Below are 25,039 nucleotides of genomic sequence, written 5' to 3' on the forward strand. Positions count from 1 at the left end.
ACTTATTCTACTTTGTTCATTGAGGATTACAGGGCATCCGTGAGAGATCTGTTTAACAAAAACTTCACCAGTTCATTAATAATGGTCCTATAATACTCTTATCAATGTTGTATAAAATATAAAAATAAAAAGTGTAAAATATTCCCAACAAATAATAGAAACCTGTATCAGTTTCAGCAAAAGGAAATGAGTATTCTGACAACTGTCTAAATACATGATAAAAGATCTTGAGCCAAGTTTTCATAATATTGTGTCAGTACATTGAGAACATGATTTTTAATTGATAAATATCAAAGTCATTACTTTATTTCCAAAGAAACATCTGCACTGTTTTTAGACCTACAGTAGTGAGTCAGTGTGAGTGATACATAGTCATGGCATAGCCACAAAAGATGCTCAACAGACATAAGGCTTTCACAGTTATTCTGGAAAGTAAGAGGACAATAATGTGGATTAGATTTGAAACAAAACAAGTTCGCCTCATTACTTTAATTGCAAATTTTGCCTTATTTTTTCAAATAGCATCAAGGAAGGTGTGAGATTTTGTTTATCAAGCGGGACCACAGATTAAGAAGTAGATTTAATATAAACTTGTTTTAATTATTGTCTCATCATACTGACTGAGACTTTGACCTTTTATCTGGAGTCTCTTTTGTCAGTAACCAAATACTCTGTGGTAGGGGGTCAAAATCCCTCTATTAAAGCTAGTTTTTAAATTTCTTAAACCCACATTCAGAGTCTTACTGATTCCAAGTACTGTGCTACTGAATCAACTGAATTAGACTGTCCCTGTGCACAATGGATTCCATGAAGCAAATTTACGGAGAAGAGGAGTATTAGAAGTGTGGATTGAAGCAACAGAAGTAATCGCTGACCACCAACTACAAGGGGAGATCCAGAAAAATCCATAAAGTGGACACAGTATCATGCATATTTCAGTGTCATGGGACAAGGAGGTTTTTTACTACAGCTTCAAGAGGTGAGCATTAAATTAGGACTTCCTGTTTATGCAAACAGGAAACTGAATAATGCAATTTAAAGGATCAAATGGTTTATGTGGGGTTGATACTGAAAGGCAGTCAGCTTTGATTCAAGAGAATATAATTTGGTGAATACATGTTGCATAATGCAGGAAGACAGGATTATGCAAACATCATTTTCTAAGAGATTTTCTACCAGTTTGTGTTTTGTTCTGTATTTAGACATTAGAACACTTTCAATTTCTGTTTCTGGCTTAATTTACCGGACCCAAAATGTTTTCAGGTTTCAAGACATCATCTATAAAATCATCATTACAACATAATAGGCCAGATCAAAGAAGTATACCCAAGCAAAGAATACAAATGTAGGAATGTGGACAAAGCACATAAAATCTAGACCCAACTATCAACTAGCTAATGAACGCTTTTAACTAAGCCACGGTCAGCTTAGTTCTAAAAATGGGAGATTTGCTGATGCGCTTTGAGGATCGTCCCAGCTGTATGAATGAATTCTATGTTTTCTTTTCTTCTTGTTGTTTAAATAACCATTTCCAAACCTCCCTCAAACTATTTTGACATCTGTAATAATAACATCATCTTTGTTTAGACATGAGAAAGTAGGCCATATAAAGGATAAGAATGCATTTAAGGTAACAGAATGAGTCAGTGACAGAATAGAATGTTTTCAAACTCAAATTCCTTCTTTGGAATCCTACCACTTGACTCCAGGGATGCCAATTTTTTTCTTTTTTTGAAACTTCTGGGGACAGTTAGGTTTTTAATGTGTAAGTTTTGTAGATGACCTAAGGATCTTTATTAAAGGCTGTTAACAGTACGAATATTTTCTCTTTTCCGCCCTACCAGACTACGCAAGCATTACGGGAGCCTCCATGGACAACTGGGGAGAGATGGGTGGAAAGCTATGAAAAACTATCTCTTAAACTATTATTTTCATCCCATTTCGTATGCAACATAATTTAGGCCAAGTCACCCCATTATTCATCACTACGTAACTTAAGTAATTATACTGGTTTTATAATATAATCTGGATTTCTCCCCTGAATGTTAAATATTAATATTCATGTACTGCATGTCAACCTTCAAGCCAATCAATTATTATTCCTATTTTAAAGATAGGGATAAAAAAAAAAAAAGATAGGGATACCAAGGCTCAGAGAAATTAAGCAATTTGCCCAAATTATTTACATAATTAAAATTAACATGACTGTAAGTGGTGAAACTGTCTGAATCCGAACATCGATGTTTGCTATGCTTTTTTAATATTAAAAAATTGTCATTCGACAGTTGCAGTATGTTGTAAAACATATAAAAGCTATGAGAGAATTCACACCCACCAGTAGGTAAGCCTACTAATTAAAGGTGGGAACTAATGAGAAAAAACTCTGCTGTTCTATTATAGCAGAGCCAATTATCTGTGACTTGTAATATATAGTTACCTTCAAAAAGCAAGAATCTGTCTACAGTATAAATGACATAAGGAAGTACAAGTAAACCAGAAGGCTGTTCTATTTCTTCACTTTATTTTAAAGAGCCAACATATCATTTAGCATTGCATTTATATACATGTTATTTAAGGAATACCTAAGGCTCAATTAAGAATCTCTTTGTTCACGAAAACCAAACTATGATGAATTTCAATAGATTGCACAAGTTACTTAACAGATTAAAATTGTAAAATGATAAATCCGTTCCTAAGGAGATAAACAGGGTGACATAATCCCGAATTTGAAGGATTATGCTCATATGTTTCCATAGGGCACAGAAAGTTCCAAATTTTCAACTGTGGATGATGAACTAATCACTCAACCATATAATCCAGGAAAAGTAGGAGAAAAAAAAAAGACTAAGGAACATTAGCAGAAGGAATTAACAAAAGTACTATCACGATTACTGCATTTAGAAATTAAAAATGAAGTAAAAAGACTACTTGTTTGAAAGGATTTTACAATGGGTAAAACTCTGGGGAAGAAAAATCAAAGGTGGAAAAAAGGCAAGAACAAATATAAAACAACTGAAATGAGAAAGGAGAAATCGCCACAGAGGTGCAGTAGGTTTTCAGATGTATATTGAATACTATACACAACTTTTTGCTGAAAAAGTTGCACATTTCACCAACATAGTAAGATTTCAAGAAGAACACATGCTTAAACATGCCTAAGAGATAGAAAATCAGAACAGATAATAAACAGAGCAGAAAAATAACAATTATTAATCCCAGAACCATCCCTAAAAAGATACTAGGCTCAGAGATTTGCTTGCATGTTCTGTCGAATGCCAAGTAGGTAGGTATAATGTCAAGTCTTTAATGACAAAGTATATGACAAAATGTATCTTACAGATGAACATTAACATACCTGCTAATAAAATAACTTGTCACCTTCTTGTCAAAGGGGAAAGCACATATGATACCTCAACAGATGTTAAACAAGAATTTAATAAAGACTTTATACTCATTCTTTACAATGAAATTTTAAAAAGGCTTGGTAAATGAGAAAAGCAGTTTCCTGAAAGCAGATGGAACTGTGCTCACTAATTCTGGAAAAAAGGACAAAGCTGCCAACTTTCATATCAATTATTAAAAATTATTCTGGAGGCTCTAGCAGTGTAATGGGAGAAAGAAAACACAAGGATGAATATTGGAAAGGAAGAGCAAACAAATAATTTTTATACAATATTATCTACCTGAGAAATCAAGTGTATTAACTGAACTGGTTAGTACAACTAAATGTAGATTAAAATTTAATAAGAGGGAAATATTACCATGGTAATATTCACTTTGAAGAAAGCTCCATAAAAATACTACCACTACTTTTCTCCTAGAAGTGATAGAAATCAGAACCAAATTACAGACAGTTTTGCCATCAAACTACATGTCCTTGGGAAATACCATTTAACCTCTCTTGACATATTTCTTCAAGTATAAAATGTCATGAAAGCCTCTGTTCTGCCTATACACAGGCTGGTATTTAGAGTCAATTCAATTATGTATATGAAAATACTTGGCACACAGTGCACTGGTTCCAGCAACCAATCCAAAATTCTACCCCGAAATGCACTAATCTCTCTCACCCATACTTGTGTTTTATTTACACTTCCTTTATTTTTAGAAATGAAATTATATGGCAAATTTGCTACAGACTTTCTCCATAATGGGAATTTGTTTTATAAAAAGCACACATGATATAACCAGTGTTTTAGTTTTAAGTTTTGTATATTGCATTTCCAAGAGGGTCTCCCTCCTGCAAGGCAAGAAAAAGTCAATGATACCTCTTGGCCACAAGAGGGAGCAAAACATCTGGTTCACTTGGTTTATTAAAGGCATCTTTCAGCCCTATTTCCTGTGCTACAAGAACAATTCACTTAACTGTCTCTGAGGTGAGTTTTTATTTGTGGCATTATTTCTATCACCCTGACTTAAAGTTCTTTCATGATTGACATCTCTAGGAGCTGCCTAAGATGAGAAGCACAATAATTATAATAGTTAAAAACTAGAGAGGTTAACTTATTTTCCTAACATACTTAGCAAACGTTCAGCATCAAAAACATAGTATATCATAATGGAGAGAGCTGACTGCAAAATCATCCACAAAAATTCTTCTTCAAAAATATTTTGTCGTGCTTCTTCCAATGAAATCTGCCTAGAATGCTTTTTACACTATTAAAAAATAAGTATCTCTTTAATAATGAGTAACTCCTCTTGTAAAACTGCACAATAGTCTTAAAGAAAACTATGTTTAACACATATGGCAATCATGGTAAAATAATTATAAGGAAGTTTTTGATTTATAAAATTATTTTCATTTTTATTTTTATTTTTTTAAATGTTAACCATGGTACTTTTTAAAAAGATTTATTTATTTATTTGAGAGAGAGTGAGAAAGAGAAAGAGCATGAGCAGGTTGAGGGGCAGAGGGAGAGGGAAAAGCAGATTCTCCTTTGAGTAGGGAGCCCTACACGGAGCTTTATCCCAAGACTCCAGGATCATGACTTGAGCCAAAAGCAGACTTACCAGACTGAGCCACCCAGGTGCCCCTACAAAATTATTTTGAAATGTAACATTTGATCGTATAAAAAATTATATGGGGGCAGCCCGGGTGGCTCAGCGGTTTAGCGCCACCTTAGGCCCAGGGTGTGATCCTGGAGACCCGGGATCGAGTCCCATGTCGGGCTCCCTGCATGAAGCCTGCTTCTCCCTCTGCCTGTGTCTCTGCCTCTCTCTCTCTCTATATATATATATCTTTCTCTCTCTCTCTCTCTCTCTCTCTCTCCCCGTCTGTCTCTCATGGATAAATGAATAAAATCTTAAAAAAAATTATATGCATGATACAAACTGCCACAAAAAATACTAGCCTAAATGCTAAAGAAATACGTTTTACACCTTCATACTACCTTATGAACTAATTATTTTTTAAAATACTCAAAGTACAAATAATCAAAGTTACTTATAGCAATCTAGTCATTTTACATAGAAAAATATGATCCAAATCATGCAGAGTATGTGAATAAAATGGCTAGATTTTAAATAAGAATTTATTTCAATTTATGACACTGGCAGACCGCAATAGGTAGTTTGGTGACCATATGATTTTATGAACTCAGAATACTGGAGTAGTATATATGAAATATTGGCAGTTAAACCTTGCTGTTCTTTGCCACGAGATATGATAAACAATAGATTCCTGCATTATACTCTTATCTCTGATGTAAACTAAACAAGTTATATTTTTTTCTGCACTAATTCTACAATACTTAATGCTCTTATTCAAGATAAAATTATAGATATCACATGTGAGGAAAATACTAAAGAGGAACATCTTGTTTGTATCTTCAAATTGCCATGACTAACATGTTGGCATCTGCAGCCGGGGCTCTATGAGATGACATGTGTCTAGAAAACAGGACTGACCATGGCCTAGAGGAAGAATTTTTCATTTACAGAAAGATGGATCTGCAGTGTTCTCACACTCTGTCTTCTAGGGACAAGTGTTTGTGGGCCTAGTTATATATTTCAGGAGACCGATACAGTGAGAATAGCTGTGCATGCACAAGATACCTAGTCTAGTCCAGTGGTACAGTTCATCAGCTCTGGACTACTGGGTTCAAGTCCCAGCTCTTCCTCTTACTAGATGTATCATCGTTCATGAGTAAAATGATGATGTTATGGTAACAATCTCATAGGAATTATTATGAGAATTGTTTCATTATACTACTTAGAAAAATGAAGACAGGCCCATTTTTAGCTATTACTATTTTCAGCTATTATTTTAGTTGTTATTCTTACCTATTGTTATTTATGTCATGAAGAGCTAAATGATGTTCCAAATCCAACAACTAAACCAGTTCAGAGAATTTGTTTTACTTGTAATGTGATAAATATATACAGGCTGAACCTATCACATGGGCTCAAGTCAATGACTTTTCATCGGGAAACTATTTTGATTCTGGACTGCATCTCAGGGTAAGACATGTATTTCACAGGCAACCAAATGAAGAATTCTCCTAGATCTTCAAGTCTTTTGCCAACGTTTCACTCCTAGATATATTTATATACATTTTCCATCTCCAGAAGAAAAAACTATTCAAAGACATCATGACACAAGTATTTGTAATAAAAATAGAAAGAAGAAAAGCATACCTGGGTAATCTTCAGATACATGTACTGAATAGGATACACTGTTAAAACAGGGAAAAAAGAGAAAAAAAAGGCTCAAATTACTGCTAAGGTAAATGTTTTTTATAAAATAAAAACCAAACTCACATTACCCATTCATTTTTTCAGATATAAGTACAGGTATAAGTATAAACAAACAACCTCTTTGCCTTGCTTTTTGACATATGAAACTTAGGGGTTTTTAAGATATATTTTCCATGAGTACAAATGGTCTTTGAAATATCTTTCTCCCATCAGTGGTACTTTTCATATAGCTCGGACTTTAAAAACTCAGCAATATCTAATATTCCCTAGTCTATGATCATTTGTATTGTTTGTTTAGATGATTTTATCAAATCAAGCTTTTTTTTTTTTTTTTTTTTTTTACCAAAGTATTCCTCCTACTTTTTATGGCAGTTCAGAATTTAAACATTTATTTTTAATACTGCTTCCCCACAATATGTGCTTTTGAAACATGTCCTTTTCTTCAAAGAATTAACAAAAGGATGACAGTGTAACTAATTAGTTATTCATCAGCCAATTTCTCATCATCATGACATATAATAAATAAATTATATCCTATTCTCAGAAGGATTGAGTTGCTTTAAAAATAATTTTTAAATTGTATTTTAACTATTTCACAACTCCTTTCTCAGTAACCCTACTGCCTCCAGGTATTATCTCAGTGACGTACAGAAAGTTATCATGCTTATTTGTTCACTTTCCTATCTCTGTCAGCTAGACTGTAAGTCCCTTGAGGTTAGAGTCCATGTCTATTTTTATTTTTAGCATAGTCACCTATTTTAGTGCATGACACACAGCACATATTCAATATTAGCTTTCTGAATAGATCAGTGGAACTGACACTTGCCAAAGAAAAGTCAAAATTTAGTTTTAAGTTCAGCCAAATTAACTGCTTGTTAAGACAAAAAAAAATCAATTCTCTTTGAAGGAACATACAGAATAGAGCCTATGCAAAGTATCATTCACAAAGAAAATTCAATAAAACCCAAATTACTTGACATACGAACAAGCAGGAAAATCTAACCTATATTCAAGAGAAAATTTGACCCAAGTGATGCAATTAGCCTACAATGGTGTTAAAACAGTTATTACAAATATGTTTAAGGAAGCAAAAAGGAAAATCCAATATAAACAAGAAACAGATCAGCAGGGTCTTGTGGGACACTAACAAAAGAGCACAGGTTTGTATTATTAAAGCTTCAGGAGGCGAAGAAAGAGAGAAAAATGTAGGAAAGAAAGAAATGAAAATTTCCCACTTTGGATGAAAGACCAATGTTCAGACTTAAGAAGCCCAGAAAAACCCAAAGAGGGTATGTGCAAAGAAAGCTGCATCCAGGGGCACCTAGGTGGCTCAGCGATTGAGGGTGTGTCTGCCTTTGGCTGGGGGCATGATCCCGGTTTGGGGATTGAGTCCCACATTGGGCTCTCTGTGAGGAACCTGCTTCTCCCTCTGTCTATGTCTCTGCTTCTCTCTGTGTTTCTCAGCAATAAATAAAATATTTAAAAAAAAAAGCTATATCCAGGTGCACACCGTCAAACTGCTGAAAACCAAATAAAATATAAGGAAACATTTTTATTTTTATTTTTATTTATTTTTTATTTTTTTTTAGGAAACATTTTTAAAAGAAGAAAAAAACTCAACACATTCCATACAGGAAATAAGAATCAATGTTTTATTAAGAAACCATGGAGGACAGGGGACAGTAATGAGCTGCGGAGGGGAAGGAGGGCTGACAAATGTGAACCCAGAATTCTATATCCGGGCCATAGGTCTTTACAAAAATAAATTTAAAGACTTACAAATAAAGACACAATTGTCAATATTTGTCCCAGCAAACTAAAAATACAAAAAAAAAAAAAAATCCAAACAAATTTCTCCAGGTAAATGATATCAGAAAATCAAATATCCAGAAGAAATGAAGAGCACCAGAAATTGTTAATATAAAAGACTATTTTTCTCTTAATGTTTTAAAAATATATGACTGTTTAAAGTAAAAATTCTAACCCTTCACTGTGGGATTTTTAAAATAAAATATGTAAATGTAATACACATGACATGACAATTATAGCATAATGTCAGGGAGGGATTAAATGGCAATATACAGTTTCAAGGTTCTTATATCTTATATAAAATGTTATAATACTAACCCCAAACAATAACTCTAAGAAAAATTAAGAATATACTGTAATCCCTAGAAAAGCAGAAAATAAAGAAAAAACAATAGATAAATGCAAGTGGAATTCTGAAATCATTTTGGAACATTTAATCCCAAAGAAGGCAAGAACAGAGGAACAAAACACAGAAGGGACAAATAAAAAACAAATACTAAATGGTGCCTGAATCTAATTGTAGCAAGGATTGCATTTAATGCTAATGGATGAATTATACTGAATAAAAAGCAAAAATAGCCAGAATCGATTAAAAAAAAAAAAAAGGCAAGATCTAATTCTATGCTGTCTTTAAGAGATTCACATTAAATATAAAGGCACAGACTGAAAGTAAAGGAAGGAAAAGTTATACCATGCAAACGGTAAGCATAAGATTCAAGTGTTTAAATAAATAACAAAGACTTCAAGGCAAAGATACAAAGAGATCACTGACAAAGGGTCAATTCATCAGGATGAAAGCATAAGGGTCATAAATGTGTATGCACCTAATAGAGCTTCAAAAAAAAAACTGACAGAACTGGACAACTGCACAATCACAATAATAGATCTAGACCCTTCTAAAATCATTAAAGACATAGAAGGTCTCAAACAGATTTTCATTTAAAAAACTGTAACTGCAGGAATGCCTTGGTGGCTCAGCGGTTGAGCGTCTGCCTTCCACTCAGGGTGAGATCCCGGGGTCCAGGGATCAAGTCCTGCATCAGGCTCCCTGAGAGGAGCCTGCTTCTCCCTCTGCCTATGTCTCTGCCTCTGTGTGTCTCTCATGAATAAATAAATAAAATATTTAAAACAAACAAACAAAAAAACCCTATAACTGCAGGATATCTTTTTCTTTCCAGGACGGAATGTTCACCAAGAAAGATCATATACTGCGTTATAAAACTAGTCTAGTAAATGTGAACGGATGGATGATTGTGATTCACCATAGTTCATATCCTGGGTTTCCTGGCTCATCTGACTCTTATAACACTAACTCTTAAGTCCTCAAAGAGCCATCGCCTTTTAGAATTTGTGACGGGATTTTTGGCTAAATGACTGTAGTCACAGGCAATGCAACAGCTCTAGGCAAGCCCAAGTCTCCAGGGCTCCACCAATCAAACCTCTGGCATGCTTCTTAAATGCATGGAAAGAGATTACACAAAGACAAGAATGAATAAGGAAGTGAGCAGGAAAACAAGATGGCTAGTAATGAGACCAAGTAATGATATACTGTTCTTTCATAAAGCATATTTAATTGTTTAATTAACAATTTCTTGGTAACCTGATCAAAGACAAACATTGTGTTAATGTCAACTTAGAAAAAAATCAGGAGATGATTTTGTATGATTAATTCGGGAGGAAACAAAGAATATAGCAATGAATATGACAGACATAGCAACTTTAGCATTTTAAAGCACAATGCTATTTTTGTTTACTTTTTATTTTCATATAATTATAGAATCCCATTAAGTGCACAGATAGCAGAGAGGTCCCATGTAGCCTTTATCCAGGTTATATACCTATTGTACAATATCAAAAGCAGGAAATTGACATTAGGTTAAGTTTGGGTTTAGCTCTGTGTTATTTTATCATATGTACTCACTACCGTACATCAAGATACAGAACTATTTGATCATTCAAGGATTTCCCTCATGCCATGCTTGTTAGAATCAAACCTATCTCCCTTCAAACCAATATCCTTAACCCTCAAACCAATATCCTTAACCCTAAGCAGCCACTAATCAGTTCTCCAACTCTATAATTTTGACATTTCAAGAATACTATATAAATGGAATCACAGAGTATGACATGAAGCACAACAGTATTTTGAGGCAAGTTAGTAATGTGGAAAAAAGTCGTTATGATTCGCAATATTTAGGATAGGCTAAAGAGGAGGGAGATTGGATTCAGAAGCTACTATAGAAGCAAAATATGAGCAACTATCAGTGGAGAGGTATGTAACTGGTGGGGGTGCGTGGAGAAGGCAGGAACAAACGGCAGATGTTGGAGTTCAGCCAAGAGACCAGCTTTGGAAATCATGGCCCTGAATCAAATGCCAAGAATTAGAAGATAAAATAAGCATGCCAGTGATGCTTCAGATAAGCAGGGGGAAATACACACTACAACTTCAATGAATTTATTTTCCCACAAGTCATCCCGTTAGACGATGGAACAATACTGTGTAGAAATGAAATTATTGATGATCAAGGCAACCCTTCATCTGGCAGTACTATGTGACAGAAGCCTGGGATCTTGCCAGAGATTACACTCAGTACTAAGCTGAATTGATTCCCAACACCCTACCATCTCAACCAATAGGAGTTGGCTTCATATCTTACCCAAATGAATGTCTAAATACAAAAGGAAGCCTTAATACGTTCCTATGTCTATCTCCAATTAGGGAGCCTGATGTAGTCAGAGCCACACAAACAGAGATCAAATTCCAGCTTTGAGCCTTACTAGCTGAGTGGCATAAGAAAAGTTACCTCAGCGCACTCAGCTTCAATCTCTTTTCAGTAAAATGGGAGAATCCAGATCTACAGTATAGCCTGCTGTGATGAGTTAATGGTTTAACAGGTGTAAGGTCCCCAGAACACCACCAGACTCAGAGCAGCAGGTGCCTAGTAATTCTAGTCAGCTTCCAACAGAAGCAATGAGAATTTACAAAATTGACATTTTACAGGAATAAATGTTTTTTGGGGGACTCAATTTACTCAAAATCACAATATAATACATTTATCAGAGACCAAAACTAACACTGATTTTATTTTATGATTGTATTATCCTCATGATATTAGGAGACATTTCCATGTTCATGATCATACCTAATTTTTCAAATACAAAATAGAAAGCAAAAGCCTTACAAAAATGACTCATCAGGTCCTGTGCTATATAGCATTTTCTTGGTAGTACACCAGAAGGAAAATCACCAGGGCTGTAAAATCCAAATCAGTTTCACTCTGTGGCTTACAGAGTTCTTAGGGAAACAATCTAGTACAAGCAGACATGGATGATTAAGCTAAAGGACTTAATAGGCAGGGCTGGGGGCGGGGAGAGGCAAAGAAGCAAGCTTCAATAGATATAGGAGAAAGGTTAGCATGTACTGTACATACTAAAGCAGGCAAAATTATCATGAGGAAGTGAACAAGAAAGAAGGTGAACTGGAGAAGGAATAGAAACCTGGAGCAAGCTCCGAATTCTAATTCAGGAAACAATGCCTTCAAACTTTTAGACTAGGCTAAATGACAATTCTACTGAGGTGCTTTGTCAGAGGAACTCGGTCGGTCACTGTGTGTTTGGTATATACTGCATGTACTGCATAGTACTGGGTTCTTAATATACACATTTAAGATCAGAATCTATAAATCACTTCTATAACCTCAATCATTTCTTAAATACAAATGGCTGCTTACAGCTCTTATTCTTCAGAAAACAACTGACCCTATCAAAGATCTCTGTCCACTGCCAAGAGCCTCTGAAGGAGATCCTGGGGCGGGGACTCAGGTGTTCACTACCTACCTAATTCTGTACTTTGTTTCTATATTTGTTTGCTCCTGTAATTAAAAAGCATTCCTAAGGTCATTCTTATACCTACACTCACCACTCACTCCATTACCATCTTATTTCTTCTAAAATGCCTGCGAAGAATTATGAACAGGTAGGAGTTTAGATCTAGTTCCAGAGTTCACAAATCTAAGAAAATTCTTTAAGAATAGTAGGGAGCTGAGGAAAACAGGCAGTTTTGAAATAATAGGGGACTCAGATCTGAAGATGAAATCGTTTTAGATTTAGACCTCTTGGAGATACTGGATTCAGTAGCTGTAGTTTACAAGTGAGCCCCAAAATGTTTCTTACCTCAAACTCAAGACTGCTGGGTTCTGAGCTCATATTTTTTCATCTACATCTGGGGGGTTTGACAGAGCAAGCAAAACCCAGTATTTCATTGTGTCTTATACTCTCTAAAACAATTTATCTGATAAACCAATCCTTATGGATCTTTCCTTTCCCAATTAGGTCGCTTTTAAAATTTACATGAGAAAAAGCAAAATGCAGAAACCAACAAAAAATTGCAGATCTTGGCCAGCAGTCCTCCACCTTAGCTACAGTGCTTATGAGTATAGGCCTTAACTCTGTATGTTCTCTTGCAAGACAACAGCTTAGACCTGAGGATATCTGTTCCCTCCCCCTTCCCAGGCTCCCTGGGAACTTACCAGAAGAAAATTCACTCTGGTACCTCCTCCTCAACATTCAGTGGTACAAGGTGAAAAAAGACACTGTCTGGCTATCCATCTCCACAACCAACTCTTGCATCTCAAGCTAGAAGGTGACTTGGCACGCTAGAAGCTCACAATTGCTATTTTGATGCCTTTGATGCCATTTACTTCCCAAAATATTCTTTATCACTTTATCATTTTTATCCTCCATAAACATTTTCTAAATGCCCAGGTCAACCAGCAATAGCACCCTCATCATTTACCATGATCAGCTACCAATTATTTTGTCATTTATCCAGGATTAGGAACTTCTAGGGCACTCTCTTCCTCTTTACTTAAAAATCCTCACATCACCCACATCCATATGGACAACGCTAAGCTACATATGGTTCCATGACCTCATCTTCCCTTAATTTTAGCTCACCAAATTCATGGCTACACCTTGGACCTTGGCTTGAAGCATAATTGCTCTCCTAAAATCTCAACCCAGCGTCCCACTTTTTACCACAATTTTTAACTTTTCAGCCCTCACTCCTTTATTCCTACTGACACCCACCAATCCTCCATGCTTTCTTTGTGCTCTGTATAGTCTACCTTTCAGCTTCATTTCCTTCTTTATGTGACTGAAGAGACCTAACTGCTCTCTCCTCACCATTTCAACTCCTTCATCTTGTACCCCTATTTTGCCATACCATAGATAAGTCAAGTCTGGCATTCTCAACTCCCTACATCTGGACTCTGAATGCTGCTGGAGAGGAGAGTGGAACCAAGGCATCTTGGAACCACTGCAGTCATGTGGTAACCCACAGCAGTTCTGCACAACTTTGCTCAGTAAGCCCTCATACTCCTTTCTGTGTCTTGTTCCTGGTACCTTTTTCAAACCTTCACAACTTTCTAACTTACCTTGCCGTTTCAACTAACCACATTGAGATAAAATAGATTGTTATATGGCTACTCCTTCTAGGGATTTTCTCATTTATTTCTCCCTCCAACCACCTATAAGCTAATACTTTTCTCCTTGTACCCAAAAAGATGGAAATGTCTGTTCTTTCATTTAAGACTAATCCATCTATTTGATTTATAGATGCTATAAATGAAGGCTCCATTTGGGACCTTGTCCTACAATTTGGAATTAATAAAAAAATTTCTAATTATGGAAGCGTGAAAAGATTTACTCACAAAGATATTGTTAGGATTATTAAAATGAAGAAGTAGCCAGAAAAGCAAAAATGCCAATAGTAGGATTATATAAACTATTATATATACACATGTAACACCAGGCAACTGTGAAAAAGTAATATAAAATAATATTGTAATTAGATAAGTGTTTCTGATACATTAAGGTACATGTGAAAATTCAGACAGCTGCAACATATTTTCATTAAAAATATGTAAATATTGACTACAAATATTTAATAGAAGGGTGCCTTGAAAAATAATGACAAATTTCAACATTTGTTATCTCTTGTTTATTGGGTAAAAGAGAACTTTTATTTTTTGTATCTATTTTTTCCGATCTTTATGAAGGCATAAAATAAAAAGGAGGAAAACTAATAATGTTTAAGCTCTCTCCTTACCTTGTAACCTTTTCTATTTATCACTCCACTTTCCTTCTTAAAATCAAGTTTTTGCAAAAAGTTATCTAAGCCTTTTTTACTACCTGCCCACATGCATGTGCATATTCCAACCTGGCTTCTACCAGGTTGAGTAGCCCACCAAAATTCTGCTTCTTCACAATAGCAGTTTTTTTTTTCCTACTCCTTTTCTTACACAAATTCTCAGATGCATTTAATAAAAACAAAGACATTATGAAACCCCCCCTTTCTTGGCTCTTGACTTTTGATATTTCACATTTCATGCTGTTTTCATATTTCAATGCTTTCCAGTTATGCTGACTGCTCTATTTTTTTCACATGAGTAATCTCAATTGTATCCATGAGTCTCCTACCAGCCATGAGCACAAGGCTCAAAATTCTCGAACTCCAAACCAAGTAGGCAGCTTTTTCTGCTCCCCACATTTCAGTAGGATATTCTTCAAGCAACTTAAACCCAACTCCTACAAAACAGAACTCATTGCCTTCTTTACATTAATTTTCAACTCAACAAATTAAATGCCAAGAAATTTGGGGCAAATGATAGCAGCACCTGCTGTTAGGAACTGTGATCTACTTTTTATTTGACCATATCAGTGCAAGACACTTGGCCACTTTCTTAAACAGGGAAATTCTTTCTTTCTTTCTTTCTTTCTTTCTTTCTTTCTTTCTTTCTTTCTTTCTTTCTTTCTTTCTTTTCTTTTCTTTTCTTTTCTTTTTCTTTCCTTTCCTTTCTTTCTTTCTTTCTTTCTTTTTCTTTCTTTCTTTTCCTTCCTTCCTTCCTTCCTTCCTTCCTTCCTTCCTTCCTTCCTTCCTTCCTTCCTTCTTTTTCTTCTTTTATTCACAAGGGACACCCCAGAGAGAGGCAGAGACATAGGCAGAGGGAAAAGTAGGCTCGATCTCAGGACCCCAGGATCACAACCTCAGCCAAAAGCAAACGCTCAACCACTGAGCCATCCAGGTACCCCCTGGAGCAGGGAAATTCTGATTTAGTTTATTTGAAGGGAGGGACCTGGAGTGTGCATTTCTAAAAAGCACCCCAAGTGATTCTGATGAAGATAAGCTCTAGACCTTGTTTCCAAAAAAAGATAGATACTGATTCAACAAAATTCATACTAATTCTTTAGCATGTCTTGCAAGGCTCTTCACGATCTGACCCCTGACTATTGGACCAGCCAAAACCCTGCCAAATACCCAGAGCCTGAACTTCTAACAACTTCAAGTTCTACCATTTCTAAAACAGGTCTTTTTATTCACACAAAGGAAAATGGCCCCAGACTCTGGATGTGAAATCTGGCTTCTCATGACTATGGGCTAGGTAAGTAACTACCACTCTTTGAACTCAGTTTTGTATTTGCAGTTTTCTCCTAAGCTTGCTATGAGGAGTAAACAGGTTAGTACATGTAGAACACTTTGAAGAAAAAAAAGAAACAAAGTACACCAAAGTTTTCAATAAACATTAGCTGCTTCATTAATAAATATCATTATTATTACTCTTACACATAGACTTAGTTTTCTAGAACACTCTCCTCTCCCTTCGAGACTCAGTCTTAAGGACAACTTCCTTATGAAACTTCTCCAACAACCCAGGCAGACTTGGGTGCTTCTTCCCTTATGTCCCCCTTCATCTCTAGACTGAAAGTACAGACAAAACCTTTTCATCCTCAGATTCCCAGGGCTTTGACACAGTAACCTATCACTCAAAAAATAGTTTCTGAATAAATGAGCAAATCATATCTTTTCCCAAAATTACTGGATGATATACCATGACAGCTCTTGACGGAATACATATTACTTCAGCAAGTGCTGAAATGATGAAAATCAGCAAATGTTGGTTGGTACCCAAAAGTCCCCCTGTGACTCCATACACTATGCATGTAAGTGTCGGGCTCTTACATCACATCCTCTTCGCAGGCTTTTTGTGATATACAGAACAGAGTGGGTTCCAAATGCCCAGATCATATGTATTCTCTGTATTTCTCATTTTCAAATCTACATACTGAAGGTGATTCTTGCATAATTGCCAGTCTTGACAGCATGAGCTGAAATTCAATGACACAATGTAGGGGAAGATCTCGGAGATGCTCCAAAAAATGGAAGCATCACAGTTTCAATATAAACAAGTAGAAATGTTTGCATTTCAAACTGATCATTAGTTTACTAGTTTACTTGTCAGGAGAGCATTATATAGGAAAGTCCTTACTTAACCTATCTTGAAATCTATCTTTACTCCTATCTTGAAAGTATAGAAGGAATGTCAGTTCTCCTACTAGACACAACAGGGAAGTGGTACAGAAAATGTTTGAGCAGGGATTTGTTTCGACATCTTGTATTCCATGCCAGGAGCATGTAGGCTTTAGACAAGGCCTCTAATGACAACCATGTATATACACTTGCCCTGCCCTTCTTATACAGAACTCAACATCAAGACATGAGGACTAGGCTCTCATTGTAGAAGAAAAGACATGTTTTTTTCCTGCCAATGAAATAAACTGTTGATAGAGGAGAATTTATATTACCCTTTACAAAGGTAAAAGGGTGAAGATGTTTGCCCAAACAAACATTAAGTTACTCAATACATATGTTTCTACTTTCAAAGCTTATTTTGATAATTTTTAAAGTTATAGGCTCAGTAAGTGATGTAAGATGATTAAAGTAATGGTGTTCATTTGTGTAAGTTTTAGGGAATTGACTGAGTCAGCAACTTCATGCTTAAATATTATACTAAAGGTCAAATGCTTAGAATTTTAAGTAAACCATCTTCTCAACAGAGATGAACTTAAAGGACCTAAGTCCAGCTTTGATTAGTAACCCAGATGCATGCTTTATTTAGGATATTAATATGCCATATGTTATGAGCAAAATTTTTCTTTTATATTGCTTAGTCAAAGGAAAGAGTCAACTGCATATTTAAACAAAGTTCTGTTTCTAATTCTTTCATTATAACCAAAAAAACAAAAGGGAGGTCACAAATGCAATTTCAACAAGACCTGAATAGTGGATAGAACATGCCAAGTCACCAACATTAAATTAATTATATATAAATATTACTTTCATATTTCCTCCCCAAAGTTTAATGTCTGGACTTTTCTCCTTTGCTTGATTTGCAACTAATTCAACACTCTTTTTGGTAAGTATTTTTGATAAATATTCATTAAAATGAAGATGTCTTTACCTTCACTGTTTTAAATCTAAGTTCAAGTTATAAATGGTTATGAAAAGTTTAAAGCTGCTACAACACGCCAGGACTGGAAATATGATAAAATAATTCTAAAAATGAAGTAAAGCTTTGTTGAGGCAAGAAAACATGTTTTAAGAAAATACTATAAATACTCAGAGATAACTGCAATAAATACTAATAAGATATTATCTCGGCAACCTTCTCAGATACTTAAGATACATAAGATACATAAGATCAGTTCTTTCCAAGAAAATTTCTTATGGATATCAAGCACAATGCTTAATACCACCTGAAGACCCTGCAGGATCTAGTCTATCTACTTGTCTCAACCCCAACTTGTCCTGTGTTCTCTCTGGGTTCCAACAAAAAGGACCTCTTCACTTCAACATGCCAGGTTCCCACTCTGAAATGCCCTCCCTTCTTCTCACTCCTTGCTTTGTTAATTCATTCTCATTCTTCAGCTCTAAACTCAAATGTCACCTCCTAGGCAGAAACTTTGTGATCAGCCCTCCAGACTTCAGACAAATCTTACCACGTGTAGTTTTACACTCATTTGCATGACACTAACATCTGCTTCCCCCACTAAATCTAGAACATTGGAAGGCACTTCACTTTTCTTCACTTTAACCTCCCAGAAACTACCATATACCTAGTATGTAGTAGGAATACTGTTAACTAATTATGGAATGAATATTTATTAGTAAGTGGATAAATCCTTTGACCTTCCAACTTGGAATAAACTTCCTCACAAAATTATTTAACAACTATGATTTAGCTTATAGCCTGAAGAGCACAGACTTCAGAATATGTCTCCACAAGCCATGTGAGCCTGAGAAAAAGAATTGGCTAACCTCCTTCTGCTTATTTGTGAAGTGAGATAACATCTACTTCCTGGTATTGTCCAGAGGATTACAGGGATGATGATAAGCCTAAGAAAGCAGCTTGTGTAATGAGAGGAGGCAATCGATGAACATATTTCTCTCTCCCTCCCCTTTCCCATAGCTCAACCAGGAGAAGATACAAAATAATTCTGCAGTGGACCTCTTCACTATCCATTTTCCATGGATTTTCAGGAAGAGAATTCTTCTCCCAGGGAGAAAATTGCTGAGCAAATGTAAGTTTCTGCTGGTAGACTTCTAACACCTATGGTAAACAGAGAAAGGTAAAGCCTAGAAAATTTCAGAGGTGGACTCAGAGCCCTGATCAAATTAAACCTAAATCTCCTTATCAATGAACTTTTCAAGGAACAAATAACTTTCCTTTTGTTGTTTGTGTTTTTAAGATTTTATCTATTTATGTATTTTAGAGAGAGTGTTTGAGTAGGGAGAGGAGCAGAAGGAGAGAGACAGGCAGACTCCAAGCTATGAGTGAAGAAGCCTGACATGGGGCTCAATCCCAGGATCCTAAGCCAAAATCAAGAGTCGAACACTCAACCAACTGAACCACTCAGACGCCCCCCTTTTGCTGTTTTAAGTCAGCCTAAAATATATCTTTTTGTTACAACCAAAATCATCCTAACTTGTACACATACCTAGTAAGCCGCTTGAGATGTTTTTATGTGAACATCTACAAGCTATTAAAACTAATAGACATATAGCCTTCATTTAATTTTATGATTTTTGTTACAAAGTATATACTTGAGTGATTTACTTAGGATCTTGAGTAATATTCATACATTTATAGAACTTGTGACCTAAAAACAATTGTAATAAATTAGATACTACACAACAAAAGTTGCAAGTTCACAGGTCTTATGATTTTTTCTGTTTGTCAAAGATAAGGTTATCTTCTTTAGGTTATATTTTTTTCCGCCTAGTTAAATGATTTTTTTAGTCCTTCATAGGATAGGCATTTGTTTCGTTATTTTGTTTCAATATGTATATATGTATATAAAGTTGGATTTGGAAAACTAGTCCTAGCCACTGCTCTTCATGTTTGTTTCTGGACTACACCCTTTTGGGAAGTCAGCAACTCAACAAGAGTGGGAATACTTTTAGCCTAGAACAGTATTTCTAAGTGCTTACTGCAATCAATTAGCCTTTCACTCTTCATTAAGCTTTTGAAAAATGATTTGTTCTCACAAGATTAATGTGGAAAGTATAATTATTTGAAAACAAGGGAACTGTATTTAAATCTGACATATTTTGACCACAGAGTTAATTGATTACTAGATATTCAATTAACAAATGCAATTCATTCTTAAGCCAGTGAATATGTAACTAAAAGATAGCCTCAAAGTAACAAATATATAACACAAAAAGAGCTAGGCAAATATGTTTTAGCAAAGGAAAGGTGGCAGTTTAACAAAGTAGTTACAAGTATAATACCAATTGTGAAAATATGTGTAAACTAAACACTAAACTTGATTTTTCCTGTGGAAGAAGAATTCATAGGGTAGACTCTGCTGACCCCTAGATCCAATGAAACAGGAATTACAGAAGACTGAATTAATGGATGAGTACCTTTTTTCTAATGGATGTATGAGGAAGACTTTCATCCTTTTTTTTTTTTTCCCTTTTAAGCTATACCTAACTTTCAATTTGGTAGACACTGGTTTTTCAAACTGAAACAAAACATTTTAATAGAGCATCTGATTCTCACTGATCGCTCCAGAACTTAAAAACTAAGGAGTGTCCTTACTTTTCATGACCATATAGTTATTTTCATAGGTTCAATAAGAATTTACCCTCTCTTTTTATCAGAGTATTACTGGACAAATCAATTGTGTAACCAAAGCTACCCCTAGAATCATATTTGAAAATTATTTTCATTTAATCAAGGATGACAACTACTGAGGGACAAGGATTGACTTTACATGTGTAAGTTATGCTTACAAATCTCCCCCAAGAAAACTGGCCTGAAACCTGGCTGATAGGCTCCCAAAGTGACAAGACAGTGAGAAAGGTCTCTTTCAATGAGGACCAGAATCTTAGCAAATATTAGACGCCTCAACCAGACAGAAATTTACCCAATAACACAGGTACTAAAAGATGAAATGTGTTGGAGAGTTTCTTGGTTTGTTTTCCTAGCCTTAGAGGAGTAAAAAATAGGCTTTTAAGAATCCAATCCAAAGTTTTTAATAAAAATTTCTGGAGAGAAATTAATTCTATCAATCACCTCAACGGCTTATAGTTCCAAAACTCAGGGAGGCCTCTATGGCCAATTAGTATTCTTGTTGCAGCTTTTTTTCTTATGAAGAATTGCCTTTGTAAATTACTTATGATTCTAAGAAAAACTGTCAAAAAATGAGCAAAAAAGATACTGAATGTCTTCCACTGAAACACTGGACCCTGCAGAGATTCTCTGATCGTAAAGGAGCTTCTGATTAGTTCAGCTATTTTTATACCCTGCAAGGTCAAAAGCTAAGTTGTAGAAAACAACAACAACAAAACAAAAAAACCCAAACAAACCACAACAAGGGATCATAATGCAAATTATTCCTGTTCATGGCATTGCGACTGATTTTTTTTTTCAGTAAAGAATAAATATCTCGGTAAGTTATATCTGTACCACCAATTCTTATTTGAACCATCTTTAGTATGCAAACATAAGCAAAAAAGCTCTGGAGTTGACAAATGAATGTCTTTCCATTCTGAAATGTAGGTGATAAATGATTACGTTTATAAATTCAATAGACTTCACTTAAAATATTTCTGGGTTGTAAGAAAGTTAGAGGTAACTAAAAGGTTCACAAGTAGAGATTGATTAAATAAATAATGGTATACCTATTACGAAGGTCTGCAGACACTTAAGGGGATATAAAACTGTAATCTAATAATACTGTGACTTCGTTTTTATTAAAAATTTGGATTTACATATCTTTATTAAAATATGTATTTACTGTTGTATAGGGCTTTTTGCTGGGAGTGGAGAAGGGTATAAGGGTATGCTTCCTGGGGAGATTTTTGGATCACTTATGGTTGTTATTGCTGACAGTGTTTGCTTTCTTTTCTTCCAAATTCTTCTGGAATAAATATTTTAATATTAAATGTACCTCCAGAGAAAAACTACTAGAATTAATTTAAAAATTGTATTTCACAAGCCACATAAGCATATATTCAATAAAATGGGGGAAACACCTCTATGTCTCCTGGCTAAATCCTATACATCTATCAGGAATCAGAATTTTTACTTTTCAAGAGCCCTCCCCCTCAGCTTTACCTCTCACTGTCCAATCTGATGCAGATAAGATTAAGACCCCTTACTAAGCACTGTCATAGGGCCCTTTATGAACCCCTCTTAAAACTTTTCATAACTATAAGTGGGGTCAATATCAAATCAATGCTTTTTTCCCCCACTAGATCTAATTTCTCTCCATATCTTATTCACTGCTGTGCCTCAGATATTCAATATATATGCATATTGCATCCTAAGGGGTGCTCAAAAAATATATATAGCTTCCTTGCCATGTACACTGAGTGACTCTTAAAATGTGGTAGAGTAAGAAGTAGTTTATGTCTTACCAAAGATAACTTAAATCCAATTAACTAAAGTCTCTTTGTAAGTCTGATTTTAGGAGAAATGAATAACACTTGCCTTTCCCTCATGGAATAGATTTTTTACATATGTAATATTTTAAGGGATATTATTTGGTCTGTAATGTGTCTGTATGAAGCAAATCATTGTAATGGAATTTTATTGTACTGTATAATGTCGTGAAGTGAGAACAAAGGAGTCACATTGTGTTTATACGTTATATGCAGAGGGTTCAAGGACATTCATCTTTAATTCAACATGCTCAAAATCATGAAAATATTACATTTGATATTTGCAACATTGATTACAAAATCTGAACAAACAGTAAAGGGTACTCAAAGGTCTTGAAATTTCAATATTTGCAGGCCATGCAAATATGTTTAAATAAATTACAGAAAATATTCTGTTGAGATAGCTCCCTAGGAACCAAACAAATGTACACTGAATCCTATTATAGCACCACCACATGAGAGAGGCAATGATCAATTTGGCTTATAAAAATGTTCTTCCAAAAAATAAAAAATAAAAAAATAAAAATGTTCTTCCAGTCACTTCAAATCCTTCTGTTCATGATTAATTTCTATTATAGTGATACATTATGGTGATACTAATGATAATAAGGCTCTAGAATATAGATTTGTCTAACACTTGGTTCTGCATATATAATCTTGTTAGAGTCTGGATTTAGGGTGGGCATAAATATCACACTGTTTCAGCTTCCTTTTCTAGGCAGTGCATGGTTCAATCTGTGTCTTTGGCATCCTTGATTTTGGCACTATGAATTTCACTGAAGAAAATGGGAAAACTCTAGCACCCATGGAAAGTCACTTCTCTAATTTCTAAAAATAGGCAAATCTCTTAGCTTCAGATAAGTCAATGAAGAAATTCTTCAGGTTACAGAGAAAAACAGAACGAGAGAGAGTGAGCATTAACGGTTTTTTTTTTTTTTTTTTTTTCAGTTAATCTGAGAAAGAAAATATATACTAACATCCTGGGAACATGTGCAATTTGGTTGAGAATTACACATTTCTAAAGACATGAAATAGGAAAAAAATCAATTTTATATAATTCTATGTAACAGTAAACACATTACTGACAGATTGCAAATTGTTTAAAACAATTGTGTGATCTTCAGCAACAATTCACTTCTATGCTATCATATACAAGCTGAATATGTAAGAATCATCACTTTAACCATCTAGTGACAACCCAAAGCAAATGAAAAACTGGATATTCCTACAGCATCAATAAGGTCTTTTCTTCTCTTTTTCCTCTTTCTTTTTCTTAAGAGGGCCAGTAAGAAGGAAAATAATAAAATTTCTGTCATGAGATTTCCCAATCCCCATTTCTACCCTCAAGAAATCCTTTATAAATTATTATGAATTTCACATATACCAATTGAAAAAAAAAAAAGATAAATACCCAAATGAGATCTTAAATAAAACTTCCATTAAAAAAAGATAAAGTTCAATGTTAAAAGCCTTTATATCACTCTTATCTATATTTTTACATTTAATACCATCATATCATACATTCCCTCAAGACTTTCTGAACGCTTCCGAAATTACTTTTCATAACATGATACACTTAAGTTTATTTTTTTCATTAGAAACTCTTCTAATAGTTAATATACAGAGTGTGAGGAAAGTAGGGAAATGCTCCAAATGGGACAGGGTCATTTAAGGAAAACTTCTGGAGGTTATGTGTATTTATACTTGAGAACACACTAGAAATTGAGGAGTACTACAGATGAACAAGTTGGAGAAATAAATCTGTAGGGAACTGTAGGGAATGTGACAAGTAGGACAAGTAACCATGTTGAATATTAAAATGAAGCCTCACATGATGAGAGATGGACAATGATAGTAAAGATATTAGACTCCACCATAGATATTGACAAAATACCTTTTTTGGTATAACAGATTGTGAGGTTGTGTGTAACTAACTGATAAGTCATTTTCTAAATTATTTAACCACCATTATGTCTATCTTTGAATATAGTGTAATTAAAATTTAAATATAAATACTATTAAAGCTTAATATAATCTTTCAAAAATTCACTTATTATAAAGTATTAAATTAAAGTCAATCAGGGAATCCTTTAAAAGCTTTTAAGATAAAGTCAATCAATCAGGGAATCATTTAAAAGCTTTTAAAAAACTATTTCAAGATTAGAAAGACTTTTCAAGCAAAAGAAAATGTTTTTTTTTCATAAAGTATTGACATTAGCAATTTGAATTTTTAGTTTTTTTCTTAATCAAGCTGCCCACCAAAGAGTCTAATAGACACCATCTGTGATATCAGAGACAAGTTTTCTGTCAATTTTAAATCAGTCTTCTATGACCGTAAGTCACAGGATACAAAAGCACTGTTATGTGTGACTTATTCAGTTTCATTCCTATAGTTACCAAAAAAGAAAGAAGATACTATCTGCTGAGTAAAAACTATTGTATGTCGCTTGCATTTATCATTTAAAAAAACGATTTTTACTACTTTGTCTTCCAAAGCCAAATTACTCAACAATATACTGAACATTTCCAAAGCATCCTTTAATTAGTTTTTATGCAAATATCAGTCTGCATATCAACTATTTCTATTCAGAATTTCTTTTAAACATGTTTAGCAAAACGGTATAAAACCCTATTTGTATTTATAGCAAGCACAAAACTGGTTTTAAAAATTACAAGTACTATGCACTAACTTTTATGGATAAGTACTATGTATGGCATGTTTTGTGTTTGTTAAGATTCTCT

At 34.6% G+C, this 25,039-nt stretch overlaps 1 protein-coding gene and 1 long non-coding RNA gene across 7 annotated transcripts in view; one reads left to right on the top strand and one right to left on the bottom strand.

Annotated features, from left to right (window-relative positions):
- Window positions 1–25,039, bottom strand: part of PARP8 (poly(ADP-ribose) polymerase family member 8) — a 172,775-nt gene that overhangs the window by 75,513 nt on the left and 72,223 nt on the right. For all 6 annotated transcript variants that reach the window (XR_012030145.1, XR_012030146.1, XM_072824660.1 and 3 more), the window contains one exon: window positions 6,637–6,674. Coding sequence is in view for 4 of the 6 variants with exons in the window: in XM_072824660.1 (XP_072680761.1) it covers window positions 6,637–6,674 (38 nt within the window). In the remaining 2 variants the exon portion in view is untranslated. The remainder of the gene's footprint in view (window positions 1–6,636; window positions 6,675–25,039) is intronic.
- LOC140632546 (uncharacterized) lies at window positions 15,873–19,402 on the top strand. Its single transcript, XR_012030148.1, has 2 exons — window positions 15,873–15,947; window positions 18,813–19,402. It is a non-coding gene; the product is annotated as an uncharacterized lncRNA (long non-coding RNA).

This window comes from Canis lupus, chromosome 4, assembly GCF_048164855.1.
Source record: "Canis lupus baileyi chromosome 4, mCanLup2.hap1, whole genome shotgun sequence".
Taxonomy (NCBI): Eukaryota; Metazoa; Chordata; class Mammalia; order Carnivora; family Canidae; genus Canis; species Canis lupus.